General features: G+C 41.0%; 1 protein-coding gene across 6 annotated transcripts in view; it reads left to right on the top strand.

Moving 5' to 3' along the window:
* The window catches only part of MEGF11 (multiple EGF like domains 11), a 752,211-nt gene that overhangs the window by 613,352 nt on the left and 116,770 nt on the right, over positions 1-22,089 (top strand). For all 6 annotated transcript variants that reach the window (XM_073653441.1, XM_073653443.1, XM_073653439.1 and 3 more), the window contains exons 11-13: positions 4-124; positions 5,575-5,738; positions 5,845-5,947. In XM_073653441.1, the coding sequence (XP_073509542.1) occupies positions 4-124; positions 5,575-5,738; positions 5,845-5,947 (388 nt within the window). The remainder of the gene's footprint in view (positions 1-3; positions 125-5,574; positions 5,739-5,844; positions 5,948-22,089) is intronic.

The following is a 22,089-nucleotide window of genomic DNA, read 5'->3' as shown; positions in this document are numbered from 1 at the left end:
CAGGGACAGGACTGTTCTTTGCTATGTTCTGCTGGAACATTTGGAACTGACTGCTTGTCAATGTGTAACTGCAAGAATGGTGCTGCCTGCTCCCCAGTGGATGGGTCTTGTATGTGCAGAGAAGGTAATGCCGTCCGACACAGTTTCTTCAGTGTTTGCTCATTTATTACAATAGCTTCAAACATATGGCAAGAATCCTACTGTAATGTTTTTTATAAAATGTATTTCTAGATATAATAACCAAATATTTCATGAGATGTCAAAAATATATATAAATTTTTTTTTGTGTAGTTATTTCATCATTCTCAAAAACCACAACACACTTTTACATTTTTAAAAGTACAGTGTATTAACCAATTCCCTACAAACTTAGGAAATAGGATAACCCCTGACTAAAGATGATTAAATCTTTTGAAATTGAAATTCTCCTGGTTCGTCAAATTAAAAAAAAAAAAATATATATATATATTTATATTTGCAGCTAAATGATTCGCTGTGAATTGCAATACTACAGAGCCTCCAATTTAGCTGAAAAGACGTGAGTGTAGCAGTCTGAGGGCTCTTAGGACTGTATTCAATCTCTTTCAAGCTCTTAGCCTTTCACAGCCTTAGTAATGTCAAAGTGATCTCACCATAGAAACAGTTGGTGACTGGTATTAACAAATGGCAAATTTAATAACAGTGCTCTGATAGACTTTTTATTTTATTATTAAAAGAGGTCCAAAAATTATCCCTCATAGTCATTTGTAATCAGACAGACTGTTCTATGTAGAAAACTGTGTCTAACTGACTGTGTTTCTGTCAGAGGTAACATCATCTCTCTGAGATCAGTGATGTGCCATATATTACATAACGCCGTCCATTTCCTCCACACTAATATGTTTGCCATAGGCAAAGGAGGCTAACTATGGACTACTGCCTGGACGGCTGGTGCCAGTGGTGGTGCTTTTGATATTGTCTCCAAAATTCTTAACCGTGATATGGGATTTTTTCTCTTTTACATTACTCGTTCATTGACATTGCCACTTTTTCTTTTAGTTAAAATTAATTGACAGAAGAAAGGGAAATAGAATAAGTGTAAATATTGACCCTTTAAAACATACAAATTTATTTGTATTTAATTAAAATGCACCATTTTATTTAAATCAAAATAAATTTGTATTTTTTAAAGGGTTAATATTTACATTTTTTATTTTACCATACATTTTCCACAACACTAAAATTAACTTTAGACAATCTTTTCAAGCGCAGTTATTCAACCCTTTCCAAAGAGGATGTAAGAAAAAATGCTAGGAAGATAGGTAACATTTACAGAAAGCAAAATATGGCAGCAGGCTGCAGTACAGTTGTCAAATATGTATGGTTGTCAAATTGGCCTAGTAAAACAGGTATGCAAAAACAGACATGCACAGTTAAATTTCCACATTTAAAAAAAAATCTATTTTTTTTTCTTTAACAAAAATCAATCCTTTTCCTAAAAATGACGTGATAAAAAATGCTAGCAGTTGCATGTCCAAAACCTGCAACAGAGTGCTGTATTGGTGTGGCGTCTACAGATGTAAAATTCAACTAGTAAAGCAGATTCTCAAAAGAAATTGCTTGCAACACGCACCCTTTGTGAAGTAGGTAGATGCAGATAAATGTCTGGATTTTGTGTTATTTTGACTGAGCCAAGTGCTTGTGTGTATGGCGAAATGGAAAAGATAGCTGTATGATGAAAAAATGTTCAGTCGACTATTATCTTGTATGTCGACAGTTTAATTTGTTTTATTTATCATTTATCAGTCTCAGTTCCCCTCCCCCAGTATTATGAACATTTGGCTTTGCATTTTAGTTCCCATAAGGTACACATTAGATGAAAGTAGTTGATGGTTGAACAAGTACTGAATGAACGATCGTCGGGTGGATGATGTAGCCATATACATATTAGTCCATACTATTCATTACCATCGTGCAACCTGGCCACAAATGTTCAACACCACCAGGCCAGGAATGAAGAATCTTTCTGGAAAAAGTCTTTTAATTAAAGATGAAAAAAGGATCTTTCATCTGACTATTGACGGAAAAAAATAAAAAGCAGCGGACTTCATTTCAGATAATAATAGTTTGTGAACTGTCGGCTAAAGTCATTGTTCATCTTTTAATTTTACCCAATGATTTATCGTTTTGGTTGATATAGTTCATTTTTATCTATGGGCACCTATACAAAAGAAGGAACAACAGTTGTTGAAAACCTCTATTGTTGCTCAGATTGTGGAAGATCAACCAACAACGTTGGTCCTGTTTTGGTCTAGAGATATAATAAACTAGATGGTCTAGAAAATGTGAGAGCTACAGTGGGGTGCGCCAACAAAAAAATGTACAGTACACACCAAAAGTTTGGACACACCTTCTCATTTAAAGATTTTTCTGTATTTTCATGACTTTGAAAATTGTACATTCACACTGAAGGCATCAAAACTATGAATTAACACATGTGGAATTATATACTTACAAAAAAGTGTGAAACAACTGAAAATATGTCTTATATTCTAGGTTCTTCAAAGTAGCCACCTTTTGCTTTGATGACTGCTTTGCACACTCTTGGCATTCTCTGGATGAGCTTCAAGAGGTATTCACCGGAAATGGTTTTCACCTCAGAGGTGTGCCCTGTCAGGTTTAATAAGTGGGATTTCTTGCCTTATAAATGGGGTTGGGACCATCAGTTGTGTTGTGCAGAAGTCAGGTGGATACACAGCTGATAGTCCTACTGAATAGACTGTTAGAATTTGTATTATAGCAAGAAAAAAGCAGCTAAGTAAAGAAAAACGAGTGGCCATCATTACTTTAAGAAATTAAGGTCAGTCAGTGCGAAAAATTGGGCAAACTTTGAAAGTGTCCCCAAGTGCAGTTGCAAAAACCATCAAGCGCTACAAAGAAACTGGCTCACATGAGGACCGCCCCAGGAAAGGAAGACCAAGAGTCACCTCTGCTTCTGAGGATAAGTTTATCCGAGTCACCAGCCTCAGAAATCGCAGGTTAACAGCAGCTCAGATTAGAGACCAGGTCAATGCCACACAGAGTTCTAGCAGCAGACACATCTCTACAACAACTGTTAAGCGGAGACTTTGTGCAGCAGGCCTTCATGGTAAAATAGCTGCTAGGAAACCACCGCTAAGGACAGGCAACAAGCAGAAGAGACTTGTTTGGGCTAAAGAACACAAGGAATGGACATTAGACCAGTGGAAGTCTGTGCTTTGGTCTGATGAGTCCAAATTTGAGATCTTTGGTTCCAACCACTGTGTCTTTGTGCGATGCAGAGAAGGTGAATGGATGGACTCTACATGCCTGGTTCCCACCGTGAGGCATGGAGGAGGAGGTGTGATGGTGTGGGGGTGCTTTGCTGGTGACATTGTTGGGGATTTATTCAAAATTGAGGGCAAACTGAACCAGCATGGCTACCACAGCATCTTGCAGCGGCATGCTATTCCATCCGGTTTGCGTTTAGTTGGACCATCATTTATTTTTCAACAGGACAATGACCCCAAACACACCTCTAGGCTGTGTAAGGGCTATTTGACCAAGAAGGAGAGTGATGGAGTGCTACGCCAGATGACCTGGTCTCCACAGTCGCCAGACCTGAACCCAATCGAGATGGTTTGGGGTGAGCTGGACCGCAGAGTGACCACAAGAGGTAGTCACCGGAAATGGTTTTCACTTCACAGGTGTACCCTGTCTGGTTTAATAAGTGGGATCTAACAGTCTATTCAGCAGGACTATCAGCTGTGTATCCACCAGACTTCTGCACAACACAATTGATGGTCCGAACCCCATTTATAAGGCAAGAAATCCCACTTATTAAACCTGACAGGGCACACCTGTGAAGTGAAAACCATTTCCGGTGACTACCTCTTGAAGCTCATCAAGAGAATGCCAAGAGTGTGCAAAGCAGTTATCAAAGCAAAAGGTGGCTACTTTGAAGAACCTAGAATATAAGACATATTTTCAGTTGTTTCACACTTTTTTGTTAAGTATATAATTCCACATGTGTTAATTCATAGTTTTGATGCCTTCAGTGTGAATGTACAATTTTCATAGTCATGAAAATACAGAAAAATTTTTAAATGAGGAGGTGTGTCCAAACTTTTGGTCTGTACTGTATGCGGCCATTTTAAGTACAGCATGAATGATTGCAGCTAGTATCAGTCTGCATCCACTGGAAAACAGATCCCTTAATCCGTCAGCAGGTTTTTACTATGTAATATGAGAGCTGCATAATATAGGGCAAGAGAGGCTGACTCCAGCGATGTGTCACTTACTGGGCTGCTTGGTGAAGTTTTGATAGAATCCCTGTTTTCTCTGCTGTAGATGTAGCAGTGGTCAGAATACCGAGCTATGTATAACCCCGCCCACACCCCTGATTGTCAGCTTCCTGTGTACACTGTGTGCATTGTCAGCAACCTGCCAATCCGTAGTGGGGGCGGGGTTACACATATTAGCCTGACAGACATGCATCTGAAACCTAGTCCTGCAGTGATAATCTCCTGCTGATAAAACACTGATTGTATTGAAACTTCAACACACTGCTTAGTAAGCGACACATCACTGTAATCAGTGTCTCTTGCCCTATGTTATGCTGCACTCAGATTAAATAGCAAAAAGCTGCTGACCGATTCCCTTTAAAGCACCATAGCTTTAGTAATAAATGAAGACACCGATACCATGTACCCATATGTAGTAGACCATTGCACCATCAAAGGAATCAACTATCAAAAGAAAGAAGTTTAAGGCAAACGTCGTTTTTATTAATATTGCTAAAATAAAATATATGTACTGTAGACATTAGTATACAGACCACAGAGGAGCTTAAGAATCAGACAAATAGGAGGGGTACACACCTGGAAAAAATACATGCACCCTAAAATTTCAATGTGGTAGATACTGAAATTGCAGAGCGCACATTTTTTATCCAGGTGTTTTTTTCCATCCTATTTGACAGTATTCAGTGATCTTGTATTGGCTTTTTACTAATATTATCTATGTATTTTATTTTGAATGTATTAATAATAAATGTAAGTCATGATTGTACTATGAACACATCCTATGTTGAAGGTGTTATCTATGATCATAAAATAAGTATTACTTACCTATTCAATCCTCCACCACCCCAGTGCTGCCACTACAGCACAAAACAGCAGTAGGGAAGTAATGCCTATTTTTTTATTTGCTACCATTTCCTGCCCTTAGCCCATCTTTGAGAAATCCCGGACCGTCCCTTTATATATTGAGGTAATTTTAATACTCATATTGTTTTGTCACCTACTGTATCCTCACCCAACCCTCGTAGATTGTGAGCCCTCGCGGGCAGGGTCCTCGCTCCTCCTCTACCAGTTGCTGACTCGTTTTGTTCAAGATTATTGTAAGTGTATTTGCTGTGTATACCCCTTTTTCACATGTAAAGCGCCATGGAATAAATGGCACTATAATAATAAATAATAAGAAGAAGAGAAGATAGTTATTTTATATTATGTTTATGTGGTATGGTATCATCATTAGGCACTAGAGAATCGATCTCTTTTACATGTCTTTATTCAGGTTGGCAAGGAACAGACTGTTCTATCCCCTGTTCCAGTGGTACTTGGGGTCTCAACTGCAATCAGACTTGTCATTGTCTTAATGATGCTTCCTGCAGTCCAGTGGATGGCAGCTGCATGTGTGCCGCAGGCTGGATGGGTGAAATCTGTGACCAGCCATGTCAGGTAAAGCATCAGATCTTTTATTTAGTGCATTCACTCCAATGTACATTGTCCTAACATTCATATCGTTTTTACTTTTTCTGACTTTTTTATTTTGCTTTTTGAATAGGAGGGGATGTATGGTCTGGACTGTATAGAACATTGTGATTGCAACCACGCAGAGGGATGTGACCCTGTCACCGGGCACTGTCACTGCCTGGCAGGGTATACAGGTATGTACAAAAGAAAAGGAATTAACACACTAGCTGTCACATGGAACAAGTATAATTTTCTGAACTTCGTTTTATCTATGTCCAGGGATCAAAAATGTGTGCCTTTATGATTTTGGTGATACCGGGCTGCTGACTAATGTGTATGGGGGTGTCCTGACTCTCCCCGATGGTAGATGTTGAAGGAAAAAAATGTTAAATGCTCGATCCTTTTGTTCACATAGGAGATAAGCTACTGCCAGACATGTCTGGCAGCGGTTTACCCCACTCTCCCCATAGAGAACACATGCATGTGTGTTCGGGGGTTGGAAGGAATGATCATTTAATTAACTTCTAAAGTGATAAACCTACTTATATATAATGAGCATAGAGTGAGTAGGCCAGAATGCTCATAAAGGTAGAAACAAAACTTATAAAGAATGAGTGCAAGGCACATAGATATACAAGTAAATTTTAACTTTAATTTAGAAATAAATTAAAAATAAATAAAACATGTAAGACACAAGACAACATGTAAGACACCCTTGATGAAGCTAGGTGCGAAACGCGCGCCAGGTGCGGTTCTTTCATGGACTGGTGAGACTTCTCTTTGCCACTGTGCCGTTTACATTCCTTATATATGGGTTATACACCTCTGTTATTTCATGATACCTCACTTTAATTTATGTTTTTGCATGAACATTTTTTCATGATACTCTCTATGCATTGGTATCCATCCGTAATATTAGGACCATATATTGTATACTACACTATTGTATTTACTATTGTATTTATTCTATTGTACTTTATTCATTGACTTACTCTGAAAATCTGTATCATGCTGTCTATATTCATGTCCGCTCATCAGCTATGACTGTCTTGTGTCTGACATGTTTCATCTATTTTCAACTTATTTCTAAATAAAAGTTAAATTTTATTTGTATATCTCTGTGCCTTGAACTCATTCTTTATAGGTTTTGTGATTTCAAAAGTGTCAACTTTAAGAATCCAGAAATACATGATATGTGAATGATATTAGCAGGTGGTTTCATAGCCACATTTTTATACTCTTTAGACGTTATGCTTAATGCATCTTTGAAGTAACATTAGGCATAGAAAATGCACAAAAAAATAAAAAGAGAATTATTTAGAATAAGTAAAAAAGTCTGTCTCCATGATCAATACTTTATCTTCAGTATCTCCTATTATGAGGACCTCCAGAGACATATGCATACATACTGTGTGTGTAAATGATATTAGCAACCCTTTTATAGACCACAGCTTTTAAAGCTTTGTACTGTATGCCTAACGCACCTTCACAGGAACATTAAACATAGAAAATGCACAAAAAATGGTTTTCGTGTTAATCTTATTTGATTCTAATTTGTCTCATATTACAATTAAAACAGGAAAACAATATAAAGATATGTACCCTACCTATGTGCCCCAATAGCCATGCCCCTCTCCTTCATCTCACTATCCTGCATCTGACTGCAGCAGGAGCCTCCCCCGTCTGCTCTTATCGTAATAGGTAAAAAAATAATATTAAGCCTTGCCTCTTCACAAACCCTACTCCTTATATTAATGTTGGCTGAGCCTGTCGATATAGATTGGTTCGACCCACAGTCTTATGCGCTTGGTAACCCCAACCACCTGATCACTGCGGAGGATGTTGATCGTTCATGTCCGATTTCAGACTGCTGATTGCTTTGCTCTCCCATAGATTAGCCATTGACTGAAATGTGTGGGAACGGCTTTCTCATAGAGAATAGAGGAGCACTCGGATCAAGATAGCTGTCGGCTGAACTATCGACTGAAGCATCCTTGAGCAAACAGTCATCTACAGTGTATGGCCGGTTTTAGTCATTACCTAGAAGAAAATCAGCAGGAAATAAAGCCCCCCATACACATTAGACTAATGTCGACTGAACCCGCCGATATTGATAGGTTTAGCAGACGGTCTAATATGTATGGAGCTGCCGGCCGACTGATGGTCAAGGGAGATGTTGATCGCTCATGTCCAATTTTGGACTCCCAATCGCATTGTTTCCCTGCAGATAAGTCTCCGGGTGAAGTGACATTCGGAGACTTTCTCATAGAGAACACAGGAGCTCTTGGCTGAGCAAGTGCTCTTGTGTATGGGATGAGATAGTCAAAGCATTGTTCTTTGCACGATGTCTGCAAGACTCTATGTTTATCAGACAACAGGATTTTTTGCATGTTCTTGAAACTATGAGAGCAAGATGAACTTCAGTTCACTTATATAATTAATCTCTAGGTATATTGTTCCTTTAAGAGTGTTTGTGGCCAGTCTGGCTGCTGACGTGGAGTGAGCACTGCAGTATATTTTGTATGACTCCGCTTGCCGGCACATGGCTGTGTATTCAACTTCATAATATCAGAGCAAAGGAGCACAGCTGAGGGCTAAGCGGCGTTGTGCATTAAATTAAATAGATATTATCATCTTAACAAACACACAGCTCTCCGTCTGCTCGTTACTGATTGGTGTGGAAGCCGGAGGCAAGAAGGCATGTGTGCGGGGAGATTACTGACCTCCGGGATGATGAAGATGGGAGGTGGTGAAGTCTGAGGAGCAGGTACCTGAACTGCTCAAGTCTCACGAATTCACAGAGAAGGGGCTATTACTTTCAGTCTGTGTGTGAACATGGAGGCCTGAAACCTTTCAATGTGTCCGGTTCTCAATGGTAAAAACTGAGTTTAGATCCTATATGAAAGATATATAATAGGTACTGTGCCTTATATGTAGTAGAAAAGAAACCAATATATTACTACGGAGTGTGGTGAATACTGGGCATCTATAACAATTCTCTAATTATCTTGTTGTTTAAATTACTTAATAAAAAGCTACGGGCCATGCTCAGTCAGAGCCGCCCACTTGCCATTTTATACAACATTGCTCAAAATTGAATAATAAAAAATAAAAACAAAGCTGGTGGTGTAGGCCAGTGATAACTAGTGGAGGCTAATGAGGACATCTATGTTTGCCTAGGGCAGTGAAGAAGACTAATGGTTACATATCTGATTGTTCAGAGTAGTGGAGATGTTTGTGCTTACGGTCCTAGAGGTCTAACGTGGTGAAGGGGGAAATGTTCAGATCTCTGTTTGTGCTGTGCTAGGGAGAATTATATTAGATCACTGATGTATAAAGTAGTAAAGAAGTAAATTAAGTTACTTTCTGGTGGTCTGTGGCATTAAGAGGGTTAATGAATAATCCCTGGTGGTCTGTCAGTCAAGGAGTTAGTGGTATTTTCCACTGGTGGACATGTTGGAGGTCCAGTCATTGGGGAGCTTCCTGGGAAAGTGGAGCTGTGGACAGTGTTACCATCTAATACCTACTCCTTCACAGTTTGTTCCTGATAATGTGTCACGGCAGACTCCAAACTGATGGGTTGAAGGGTCAGGTTAAAGAGTATCCTTTATAAGAACAGATTTTAGTACAATTACTGAATGCTCCCCAGAGGTGAAAAGTTCATCATAAATTGATGGACAATTATTGATGGTCCCTTATGCTTTGCAGATGAATTCTAGCAAGAGTTTAAAAGTTTAGAATTAAATTTCCCACACAAATTTCCGATATTTTGTCTTAAATACATTGTGTCATCAGATTTTACAATACAAACAGCATTAATTACTAAATAGATCTCTTGGACTTGATTTGGGTAATGTACTCACTTTGAAATTTCATGTCAGAATATCTGTATAATCATTTATGAAAGTCTCCTCCACCCACCACGGACCCTCAGTGTCTCTCCTCCCTGCTGAGAGCTCACACTGCCCAGTTCAAGCTGCAGGAGGAGGTTGAATATATTTAGACTCATGAGCTATTTAATTCTATAACTGGGCTCAGAAAATGCTCATCTTAATATCAGCATTATACAGTAGTTCTGACTTTGATTTTTAAAATAAATGCATCAGTCTCATACGGTCCAAGAGTTCTGACAGATGATGTGTATGGTTGAAATGTGAAATCTGGTCACAGATCCTCTATAATGAACTAAACTAAAATGTACAGATACAAAAAAAGGTAGAACAACCTCTATAATAATTATTTTGCCATTCACATTTCCTCCTAATAAATGAATCAATTGGTTTATCCTGGACAATTGTTGCCTACCTTCCCTAATGCTGGTCTTTAGCTCACGCTTCTTTTATTTCCACCATAGAAGACACTATTTGTATAAAGCTATTCTTAGCAGTGATTCTTTCCCTGTCTGGTATCTGATTGTGTTTTTCTATCTAACAGTCTGACCGCGTTCTGGCAGTACATAGACTAATTGTGCTCATAGAATAGACACCGCTACACCATTGTTCAGACAGAGAATGAAGCAGGTTAGGTAGTTGTACGTGAAGACTTTGTCACTCTTCTGGTCTACCTAGGCGTCAGCGCAGTGACAGAAGGACTGGCGATGCAGCTCCGAGTGTCGATAAGGTTCCTCCGAGCCAAGCAGGTGTAAGAGTTTGGTCACATCAGACCTGTCACTCACTCACAAATCTGTGCCTTGCCTGCCCTTCAGCTCCATTAATGCAGGACTATAGATAATCCCAACTCCCACAAGGCTTGGTCCATGGGCTTAAAGAAACAGCCTCTTCCTGTACTGTGCTGATGAACTAGTGCTGCCTTAGTGCAAAGTTTCGACACCTTTTATACAATGGAGCTGTCAGTGGGAGCCTCTGGGGATTGGAGATAGCAGCTAATTATACTAGATGGATGTGTCTGTGCATCTTTCGATAGACCTGTCTGTCTGGCTCTTTTCTTCTTCTAAATGTCTTCCTAATCTTCTTTTCCATCACTCCTGCCTTTCCGAGACTCAAGTTCACCAAACAGAATATTTTTAAGGAAATGCACATGGACTTTTAGGCCATAGATTATTCCTTGTGTACTGTAATCTTTGTAAAACAAAGGAGCCGATGCTTAGAAGTAATGCGAGGCTCCTCCAAGGTTAGAAAGGAATAGTCCTGCACTTACTCTTGGAATGCACACAATGCACTTTGCACTCTATATAATAAAAATCGTAATATAAACGTATAATATAATATTTGGCTGCCTGAGGAAACAGAGATAATACAGTTCAAGCAAGGTCATCCAGAGACAGCAATTTAAGAATATGCAAAATTGTCGAGGGCTAGATAAGGCGGCTAGGCACGGCAGGATTACGGATACCCCCGGATTATCCCCCTTCGTGATTGGACGCTAGTTTTGGTTGCCACTCTCTGGGACTAGAGATAAGTCTCCAGAATGTTCGCTTTCATTTTTTCACAAGACTTAATTTGTACAAAGCTGATAAGGAATTGTACTTCCGCCTGTGCTCAAAAATCCTCACAGGGGTGAAAGAACTTTGAAATCTTCAACCTGCAGGCAGGCGAAAAAGTTTTAGCAATAACAGCTCTTTGGTCTTAGCGCTATGACTGCTCCCAGCTATGTACAATACATACATACACTGTGTGTAGAATTATTAGGCAAGTTGTATTTTAGAGGATTATTTTTATTATTGATAAACAACTATGTTCTCAATCAACCCAAAAGACTCATAAATATCCAAGCTTAATATTTATGGAAGTTGGAGGTTTTTTTTTTTAGATTTGGCTATCTTAGGAGGATATCTGTTTGTGCAGGTAACTATTACTGTGCAGAATTATTAGGCAACTTAATAAAAACCAAATATAATCCCATCTCACTTGTTTATTTTCACCAGGTAAACCAATATCAGTGCACAAAATTTAGAAATAAACATTTCTCACATGCAAAAACAAAAAACAAAAAATTAGTGATCAATATAGCCACCTTTCTTTATGATGACACTCAACAGCCTTCCATCCATAGATTCTGTCAGTTGCTTGATCTGTTTTCGATCAACATTGCGTGTAGCAGCCATCACAGCATCCCAGACACTGTTCCGAGAGGTGTACTGTTTTCCCTCCCTGTAGATCTCACATTTTATGATGGACCACAGGTTCTCTATTGGGTTCAGATCAGGTGAACAAGGGGGCCATGTCATTATTTTTTCTTCTTTTAGACCTTTACTGGCCATCCACGCTGTGGAGTAGTTAGATGCATGTGATGGAGCATTGTCCTGCATGAAAATCATGTTTTTCTTGAACGATACCGACTTCTTCCTGTACCACTGCTTGAAGAAGTTGTCTTCCAGAAACTGGCAGTAGGTCTGGGAGTTGAGCTTCACTCCATCCTCAACCTGAAAAGTCCCACAAGTTCATCTTTGATGATACCAGCCCATACCAGTACCCCACCTCCACCTTGCTGGCATCTGAGTAGGAGTGGAGCTCTCTGCCCTTTACTGATGCAGCCTCTGGCCCATCCATCTGGCCCATCAAGAGTCACTCTCATTTCATCAGTCCATAAAACCTTTGAAAAATCAGTCTTAAGATATTTCTTGGCCCATTCTTAACGTTTTATCTTATGTTTCTTGTTCAAAGGTGGTCATTTTTCAGCGTTCCTTACCTTGGCCATGTCCCTGAGTATCGCACACTTTGTGCTTTTTGATACTCCAGTAGCATTGCAGCTCTGAAATATGGCAAAACTGGTGGCGAATGGCATCTTGGCAGCTACACGCTTGATTTTCCTCAATTCATGGGCAGTTATTTTGCACCTTTTTTAGCCAACACGCTTCTTGCGACCCTGTTGGCTATTTGCCATGAAACGCTTGATTGTTCAGTGATCATGCTTCAAAAGTTTGGAAATTTCAAGACTGCTGCATCCCTCTGCAAGACATCTCACAATTTTGGACTTTTCAGAGCCCGTCAAATCTGTCTTCTGACCCATTTTGCCAAAGGAAAGGAAGTTGCCTAATAATTAAGCACACCTTATATAGGGTGTTGATGTCATTAGTCAACACCCCTCCTCATTACAGAGATGCACATTACCAGATTTACTTAATTAGAAGTTGGCTCTCAAGCCTATGCAGCTTGGAGTAGGACAACATTCACAAAAAGTATCATGTGATCAAAATACTCATTTGCCTAATAATTCTGCACACAGTGTAGAGGAGTGGGAGCCACCAACAAAAAGTTCACAAGAGCCCTCCACCCTCCACCCTCATGTTTACATTTGTTTGTCCGTCTTTACCACAAAAGGGCAACATGATGTTCACCATTGTTGCTACACTTGTGGTGTCTGGTGAGAGAAGTCTACTTGAACCACCCATAGGGTAAGGAAATGAAGCCAAATTTTAGTTGACACCGACCTATCCATGGGTTAGGTTTCATTCACACATCAAAGTTTTTAATCAGTCTGCTACCTATTTTTTTTAATGTACAGCACATAGACATATTTAATTCTACTTTTTATTTGCAGATTAATGGTTTGGACAAAAAACTGAGACATGTCCTGTCTTTGTCTAAATTGCTGGCCAATCTGCCCCAATTAAGAGAAGGGAAGAATAGGCAGCTAAAAGTCGACTAGGAGGTTGAAGAAGTGGGACTTTAATGACAACGTGTTTCAAAGTTGGTGAGGTTGTGGGTTGTAAGTAATCACCTAGGCAGGTTAACGATGCAACAATATTTTATTGATCACAGCCATGGTTATAAAGCAATTCCAGGTAAATGGCCAAAATACAGTTCTCTCAGTCTTCAACTTCCTAATCTGGGTTCAGTAGTTCCACAGACTTTGTATAAGGCCATACTCACTGTCTCCCAACTTTTGGTTGGCCCACACATTTCGTATCTCCAGCCAGTATAGTCTGTAGCCACAGTCCATGATCCTCTAGACGGCAGATAAAGCGATGAAAGCCCAGGTATCCAGTAGCAGCAGTCCTTTTTAGAAAGTGTAAATCAAAACGACATAATCCATAATGGTAACATGTTTATCCATTCATCCTTCCAAGTCCACGGTCTCCATCCTCTTCCTTCAATCCTTCCACACAACTCTCTAAAACATGTCTCCACTTTCTTCCACTGGGATCAGTCCCCTCCCAGGTCAGAAGTGATCACACCCTCCCCCTTAAACATTCACTGTTCGCTAAAACAATGAAGAATATTCTAGAAGCCTTCATCTGAGACTGCATGTAAGACCTCCTGTGGTGACGGCTCCACTGTGTCTACAATCTACACTCACCTAATGAGATTATTGGCTGTTGAAACAATGGACTCCTGAGATAATATTGACAAAAATGGTGGTCCGTTGCTGGAAAAGTATCATAGTCTTTAGTAAATGGGCAGCTCCTCACAGGCAACATGATGTTCACCTTTGTTGCTACACTTGTGGTGTCTGATGAGAGAAGTCTACTTGAACCACCCATAGGGTAAGGAAATGAAGCCAATCAAGGTTGACACCGACCTATCCATGGGTTAGGCTTCATTCACACATCAAAGTTTTTAATCAGTCTGCTACCTATTTTTTAATGTACAGCACATAGACATATTAAATTCCACTTTTTATTTGCAGATTAATGGTTTGGACAAAAAACTGAGACATGTCCTGTCTTTGTCTAAATTGCTGGCCAATCTGCCCCATTTAAGAGAAGGGAAGAATAGGCAGCTGAAAGTCGACTAGGAGGTTGAAGAAGTGGGACTTTAATGACAACGTGTTTCGAAGTAGTTTTAACTCCTTCATCAATCCCCTTTGTTCAATCTCTTGGTCATGTGTCCCATCTGGACTTGGCAGAGCCCGAAATGCCACATCTTTCAGCTGCCCCTTCTATCAAGTTTCGTGCCTGACCTTGTCAGGTTCAGATGGGTGGAGCAGCAGCCACATCCTCACCAGTTTCCAAGCCTCATGCAGTGTTGTGCTTGCAATTTTCACAACCTTGTCATTTGAGCGGCTCCCTTGAGTTCCCAGTCCTCTAACTTACCCCACGAGTTTCATACATGGAGCACTCCTGTCTCATTTCTTTTCATTTAATGGTCTGCTTTTTATACAGATGCAAAAATTACAGCTGTGTGAATGGGACAATAGAGGACTGTTCATGGATGGATTGCTGCAGTTCTGGACATAGATGAATCTTTACACATAGTAGTAGTGCTAAAGTGGATGTGTAGTTTATTAGTTGAGTTAGTTGTTTAGTCTTGAGAAGGAGCCAATGCGGCTCTGAAACGCGTAGACTATTAACTACTCATCTACTTTTACACAACTATATGTTTAGATTTATCGATATCCAGCAATCCATTCGTGAACATTGCTCCTTTGTCTCCAATATTTTGCTGAGGATCATCCTCTTGCACACGGAGCAGCAGCAGCTGGTATCTACACGCTTTTAGGGGAGTTGTGCCTGTCACAACCTATACGGGTGAGCACAATCACACCTTTATTCCCAATGTTTTAACAATATTTCCCTATTTGCGCATTGTTCCTGTTTCAGCACATATTCGGAAGTGTGAATGAGGCTTTAATTGGAGCCACCTATGTAGGGCATATGGGATTGGCTGCCCTTACAAGCTGAAACGCAAGTCCCCCTCCCCCCCAACCTTCAGTTGGTCAATACAATTATCTTGGGATACTGATCCATGTATCAATACAATCCTGGTGATTGATCTGTGTCAGTTATTGCTAATTGCTTAGCCGAGTTTCCAGAAAGTAGAGCGATGTTTCAGTCTGGATTGCCTTCAGCATGTGAAGGGTGGAGGACTTTGTGAGCTCGCAGTAAATTCCCTGGGTCTGCAATATTTTTGCATTAACTCAGGACGGTTTGAACAAAATCAGCAAGTAGCACAAGTGAGGAAAACGACTCAGAGCCTGTGTAATGATTTTCACTCACTCGCAGTAATCCTTAAACTTTCAGCTGCCGAGCAGATTGAAGCCTCAGTAATTACAATGCGGTACCTGTTCTGCTCAGATGGGGAGGGGGCGCATCTCCTGAGTAACACGTTAATCCACTCTCTGCCTGAGGTCTCTCCCCCTGTGTTTATCCCATTATGCAGAGGAGCGTGGGCCTGTGAGATAAAGCTAGCAAATGCTGCAACACATTGTGGGGAGAGGGAGCGAAGGGAAGAGGATGGGAGAAATCAGGTAAACTGAAGGGGAATGTCTTACCATTCCGTCCTGCTAACAACCTGTTTATTTCAAGCTCCACTTCCTGTTGTCGGAACCAAATCTGAAAGCCGTATGGCAAAAGCAAAACAGGTCATGAAATGTATGGAAGGAATTATAATAAGAAAATGTGCATGTGTCCTGATGGGAAAGACTTAGGCTTGGCAGAGAAAATCATTTTGGCCATACAATTATACAGAACATAAAACACTTCGTTATTATCATTGCACACGTCATAGGGAATGACTGAAAAGTCAGCTTGGCCGGGTTTTTCTCTCCACTGTCTTCTTAGTGGATGTTTGTAGATGAGTGGAAAAATGTATTTATTTATTTTACTCACTTATATAGCGCCATTATTTCTGTAGCACTTTACATACATTATCAGCACTGTCCCCAATGGGTCTCACAATCTAAATTCCCTATCAGTATGTCTTTGGAGTGTGGGAGGAAACCGGAGAACCCGGAGGAAACCCATGCAAATACGGGGAAAAATGGATCTGTTTCCACCGCTGCCAAATATTCTACCAGGTGATGAGAGGACAATAAAGTATATTTAAAAGCAGTCTTTATTTGTCAACGCGTTTCGAAGCATACAACACTTCTTCATCAGGACAAACCACTATATAGTGTATAGTGGTTTGTCCTGATGAACAAGTGTTGTATGTTTTGAAATGCGTTCACAACTATAGCTTTTAAATCTAGTGTTAGAACCCTCCTGTTAGTTTTTTTCTATTTTGTGGTCACGTGACCTGCTGCCTATTTATTCCAGCTCCGCCCTTCTGGCTTTGCTGGACTTCAGTGTTACTTTGACTCTTAATCTAGCCAGGTGCTCTGTACCTATCTCTATAGTTTTCTTGGTCCTTGGACCTCTAAGTATTTTTGTCTGTTTGTTTTTTTTGCTCCGCTACAACTTCTGCTAGGAGGTGTCCAATTTTGTCCCAGTCCTTAGTACTTTTAGGGACCCCTCCCTTATATCTATAGGTCTGCGTTCAGACTAGCTGAGGACAAAGGCGGGTCTGTTCACAAGGAACAGGTTGCCCGCTGCATCGTAGGGAATCAGCTTAGTCCTATTGTAGGGACAGTTTTCCTATCTTTCCTTAGTTCTTGTAGCAGATCATAACAGTAAGTCTAGCCCAAAATAATAAAAAAAAAATCCTAAGGAAAGAGATCCGGAGATCAGCATGGAGTCTGTTCAGGAATTGGCTCAACGCCTGCAGGGATTTTCTCTTGAGGTGGCCGAGCTCCAGCAACACGTGAGTAGCTGTCCTGGAGCGCATTTTGTTGAACCGAAGGTAGGAATGCCTGATTTTTTTATGGTAAACAACAAGATTTTTTTCCTTTAAAAATGCTTGCTTGTTATATTTTCGTTTGAGACCCAGGTCCTCTGAGAATGAATCACAGCGCATTGGGTTTATCATGTCACTTTTGCACAAGGAACCACCGGGATGGGCCTTTTCTCTCCAACCTAATGATCCGTGTTTTAGATCTGTGGAAGATTTTTTTTCTGCTATGGGGTTGTTGTATGACGATACTGATCGAGTCTCTTCTGCTGAGACACAACTGAAACGTTTAAAGCAGGGGTCAGGTGATGTTGAAAATTATTGTACACACTTCAGAAGGTGGTCTTCTGAAGTGAGATGGAATGATTCGGCGTTAAAATGTTTGTTTCTTGCTGGTCTAAGTGGAAGGGTTAAGGATCTGCTGATTGCTTTCCCTGCACCTGGAAACTTGCAAGAAGCCATGCAATTAGCTATACGGGTGGACAGGAGACTGCGTGCCAGGGTTAATGAGGAGAAAACTCCTGCTATGGCAGCTCCTAGTCATCAGAGGGTCTGCTCGGACGACGGAGAACTCAAGGAGATTGGGGCGATGCCACTCCGCTCTCAGGAAAAAGACCGCAGGTTTTCCAAGGGATTGTGTTTTTACTGTGGTAAATCTGACAATTTTGTTAAGAACTGTGAGCTTCTGTTAAACAAAGAAAAAAAAAAAGGTCAGTTACGCCCGTATTGCTTGTTTAAACTCTAAGGGAGTATTTCTTTTAGGGAGTACCTCATTGCAGGAGGAGTTGATTGAATTTCAGGTTTTTGTGGATTGTGGTTCTACACTGTATGTGATTGATAAGGGATTTTTGGAAAAACTTAAATTGGAACCTAAACCTTTGTCATCTCCTATTTCTGTGGTTGCTGTTGATAACACTCCTTTGAAATGTGTTACTCACAAGGTTTTTGAATTTCCCCTCACTGTTAATGGTATTCACCAAGAGAATTTGGATTTAGTGGTATTAAATAATTTACCCTCTCCAGTTGTTTTAGGTTTGCCTTGGTTAAAACTGCACAAGCCTTTACTGGACTGGTCTACTAATGAGATTAAATCTTGGAGTCCTAAGTGTTATGATAAATGTTGTAACGGTCGCATTGCTGCTGTGGAAAGAGGGGAATTACCTGTACCTATTCAGGATTTTTGGAAGTTTTTTTCAGAGGAAGAGTCGCAAATTCTACCTCCTCATAGGGACTATAATTGCACCATTGAGTTTGTTCCTGGAGCTACTCTTCCCAAGAGTCGCTTATTTAATCTTACTATCCCTGAAAGAAAAGCCTTAGAGGAATACATACTGACGAGCTTGGCTGCTGGTCACATTAGACCTTCTAAGTCTCCTGTGGCTGTTGGATTTTTTTTTTGTAAAAAAAAAAGACGGCGGTTTACGTCCATGTCTGAACTTTCGCGAAATTAATAAAATTACCGTACGCAATTCCTACCCACTGCCGTTAATTCCTGACTTGTTTAACCAGTTAGTGGGGGCCAAGTGGTTCTCTAAAATTGATCTCCGGGGGGCATACAATTTGTTGCGAATGAAGGAGGGTGATGAATGGAAGACTGCTTTTAACACTCCGGTGGGTCATTTTGAGAATCTGGTGATGCCTTTCGGTCTTACCAATGCACCAGCGTTTTTTCAGAACCTTATTAATGACATCCTGAGACCTTTGATTGGTAAGAATGTGGTGGTGTATTTGGATGCCATTTTGATTTATTCGCCAGATCTGGAGTCTCATTGGCAGAGCGTACGTGAGGTATTGCAGTTATTAAGTGACAATTCACTTTTTGCTAAGCTGGAGAAATGCGAGTTCGCTGTGCAGAGAATTAGTTTTTTGGGCTACATTATCTCCAGCGAGGGCTTTGAGATGGACCCGGTGAAGGTTCAGGCTGTGCAGGAATGGTCTAGGCCTATTGGTTTAAAATCTATACAGAGATTTTTGGGTTTCGCCAATTATTACAGAAAATTCATTAAGAATTTTTCTATAATTGTTAAGCCGCTGACCGATCTCACCAGGAAAGGTGCGAATACGGTCCTGTGGACTACTGAGGCCATTGAAGCTTTTGTGTATCTGAAGGAGAGGTTCAGTTCTGCCCCCATCCTTATGTAGCCTGATGAGACCAAGCCTTTTTTGGTCGAGGTTGATGCTTCTTTGGTGGGGGTCGGTGCGGTTTTGTCTCAGGAGAACAAGGATGGGGTTCATCCCTGTGCTTTTTTTTCAAAAAAAATTTCTGAAACCGAACTTAATTACGATGTTGGTAATCGGGAATTGCTGGCTATCAAACTCGCATTTGAACACTGGCGTCATCTCTTGGAAGGTGCTAAATTTCCCATTCAGGTTTTCACTGATCATAAGAATCTGATCTATCTAGATGCTGCCAAGCGCTTGACTGCCCGTCAGGCTAGGTGGGCACTGTTTTTTTTGCGGTTTAATTTTTCTGTTACTTACATCCCGGGTACTAAGAATGTTAAAGCTGATGCTTTATCTCGCAGCTTTTCTCCCATGGTTGGTACCGAGGAGGAGGAGAGCATTTTACAGGAAGGAGTTGTGATAGCAGCATTGGACTCCGTTTTGGAAGATGGGATTCTGAAAGCCCAGGAGGATGCCCCATCTAACACTCCCCATGGGAGGTTGTTTGTACCTAGAACCTTTAGGAGACAGTTGTTTGTGGAGTATCTTGAGTCTCGGTTGGCAGGTCATCCAGGAATTTCTGAGACTAAGAGACTGGTAGGTCGCAGTTTTTGGTGGCCTGGGTGGCAGAAGGAAATCATTAAATGGGTGCATCAATGTACGGTGTGTGCTAGATCAAAGGCTTCACATGCTCCTGCTGCGGGGTTGCTTTTCCCTCTGGAGGTTCCTAGTGCACCTTGGACGCATCTTGCAATGGATTTTATTACTGACCTTCCTGTGTCCAAGGGTTTCACTGTCATCTGGGTGGTCGTGGACCGTTTTAGCAAGATGTGTCACTTGGTTCCTTTCATTAAACTACCCTGTGCTAAGACACTCGCTAAGGCTTTTGTCAAGGAAATTGTCAGACTCCATGGCGTTCCCACCGACATTGTTTCTGATAGGGGACCTCAGTTTGTGGCTCGTTTTTCGCGTGCCTTTTGTGACAGGTTGGGAGTCCATTTGTCATTTTCATCTGGGTATCATCCTGAGTCTAATGGCCAGACAGAAAGAAAGAACCAGGATGTTGAGCAGTTTTTGCGTTGTTTTGTGGCAGACAATCAAGAAGGGTGGTCTGAGTTTCTGCCACTTGCTGAATTTGCTCTTAACAACCATATATCCTCTTCTGCTGGGTGTTCTCCGTTTTTTTGTTGTACTGGGAGACATCCGTCGTTTGGTTCGTTCTCCAAATTGGTGTCGGCTGTGCCGGAGGAGGAGAATTTTTCCAGTGATTTGGAGAGAGTTTGGACTGATGTACGTTGTAACCTTCAAGAGGCTAACAAAAAGTCTAAGAAGTATTTTAACAGGAAACGTCAAGAGGTTTTGTTTGCTGTTGGTGACATGGTTTGGTTGTCCTCAAAGAATCTGCGGTTGAGGATTCCTTCTAAGAAATTGGGTCCGAAGTTTGTGGGACCATTTAAGGTGCTTCAGGTGGTTAACCAGTCTGCTGTTAGGTTGGAGGTTCCCTCCTCCTGAAAGATTAATCCGGTGTTTCATGTTTCCTTGTTGAAAAAAGCTGATGTATCGGATAGGGATGCCACTGTCACAGTTCCTCTGGTAGTGGAAGACAGCGAATATGAAATTTCTCGTATCCTGAATTCCAGAAGGCATAGAGGGAGATTGCAGTATCTCGTCGCTTGGAATGGTTTCGGTCCTGAGGATAACTCCTGGGTAAGGGCAGATTACGTCTCTGCTCCTAGACTCATCAGAGCGTTTCACAGGAGGTTTCCTGATAGGCCTGGGCCTGGAGGATCCTCATAGAAGAGGGGGTACTGTTAGAACCCTCCTGTTAGTTTTTTTCTATTTTGTGGTCACGTGACCTGCTGCCTATATATTCCAGCTCCGCCCCTTCTGGCTTTGCTGGACTTCAGTGTTACTTTGACTCTTAATCTAGCCAGGTGCTCTGTACCTATCTCTATAGTTTTCTTGGTCCTTGGACCTCTAAGTATTTTTGTCTGTTTGTTTTTTTTGCTCCGCTACAACTTCTGCTAGGAGGTGTCCAATTTTGTCCCAGTCCTTAGTACTTTTAGGGACCCCTCCCTTATATCTATAGGTCTGCGTTCAGACTAGCCGAGGACTTAGGCGGGTCTGTTCACAAGGAACAGGTTGCCCGCTGCATCGTAGGGAATCAGCTTAGTCCTATTGTAGGGACAGTTTTCCTATCTTTCCTTAGTTCTTGTAGCAGATCATAACATCTAGATTCTATCTGTTTCGATGGATCCGCAGCAGTGTTCTCTAACTACAAGCTAATAAAAGGAGTTGTGACTTTCACAACCCTGTAAGGTGAGCACAAACTGTGTTTAACTTTCTCCCCCTTGTACAGAATAAGACCCTATTGCGCTTTATTGTCTCCCCAGTTTTATCTACCCATGCTTAGTGTATGTTTAGCTCTTTAGTGACTGCCCATCTCTGTATATGTATTTTCAGCATAAAGAGTTCCAATCTGAAATTCTTGAAATACATCTGTCATTCCTGCTGTAAATGTTGGCCCAAATATTATCCCTAAGTAATGAAAAAAGATGTTGGTGTGAAAGTTCATAGGATTGTGTGGTGCAGTCATGGCATCCGCAGGCTGTTTACCACTGTTTACCGCTGGATCCACGGTGATAGAAGCTGTGGGAGAGGTGAGTGCAGCGCCGGTACTCTGCTTCTGTCCCCGTGGCCCGCCGACGCTGCTTCTGACTGTG

The sequence above is a fragment of the Phyllobates terribilis genome, unplaced genomic scaffold, assembly GCF_046119375.1.
Source record: "Phyllobates terribilis strain yellow unplaced genomic scaffold, ASM4611937v1 Scaffold_11__3_contigs__length_659146591, whole genome shotgun sequence".
In the NCBI taxonomy this organism is placed as follows: domain Eukaryota; kingdom Metazoa; phylum Chordata; class Amphibia; order Anura; family Dendrobatidae; genus Phyllobates; species Phyllobates terribilis.
Note: the sequence above shows the minus strand (reverse complement) of the source record. Positions and strands in the feature narration are given on the sequence as shown.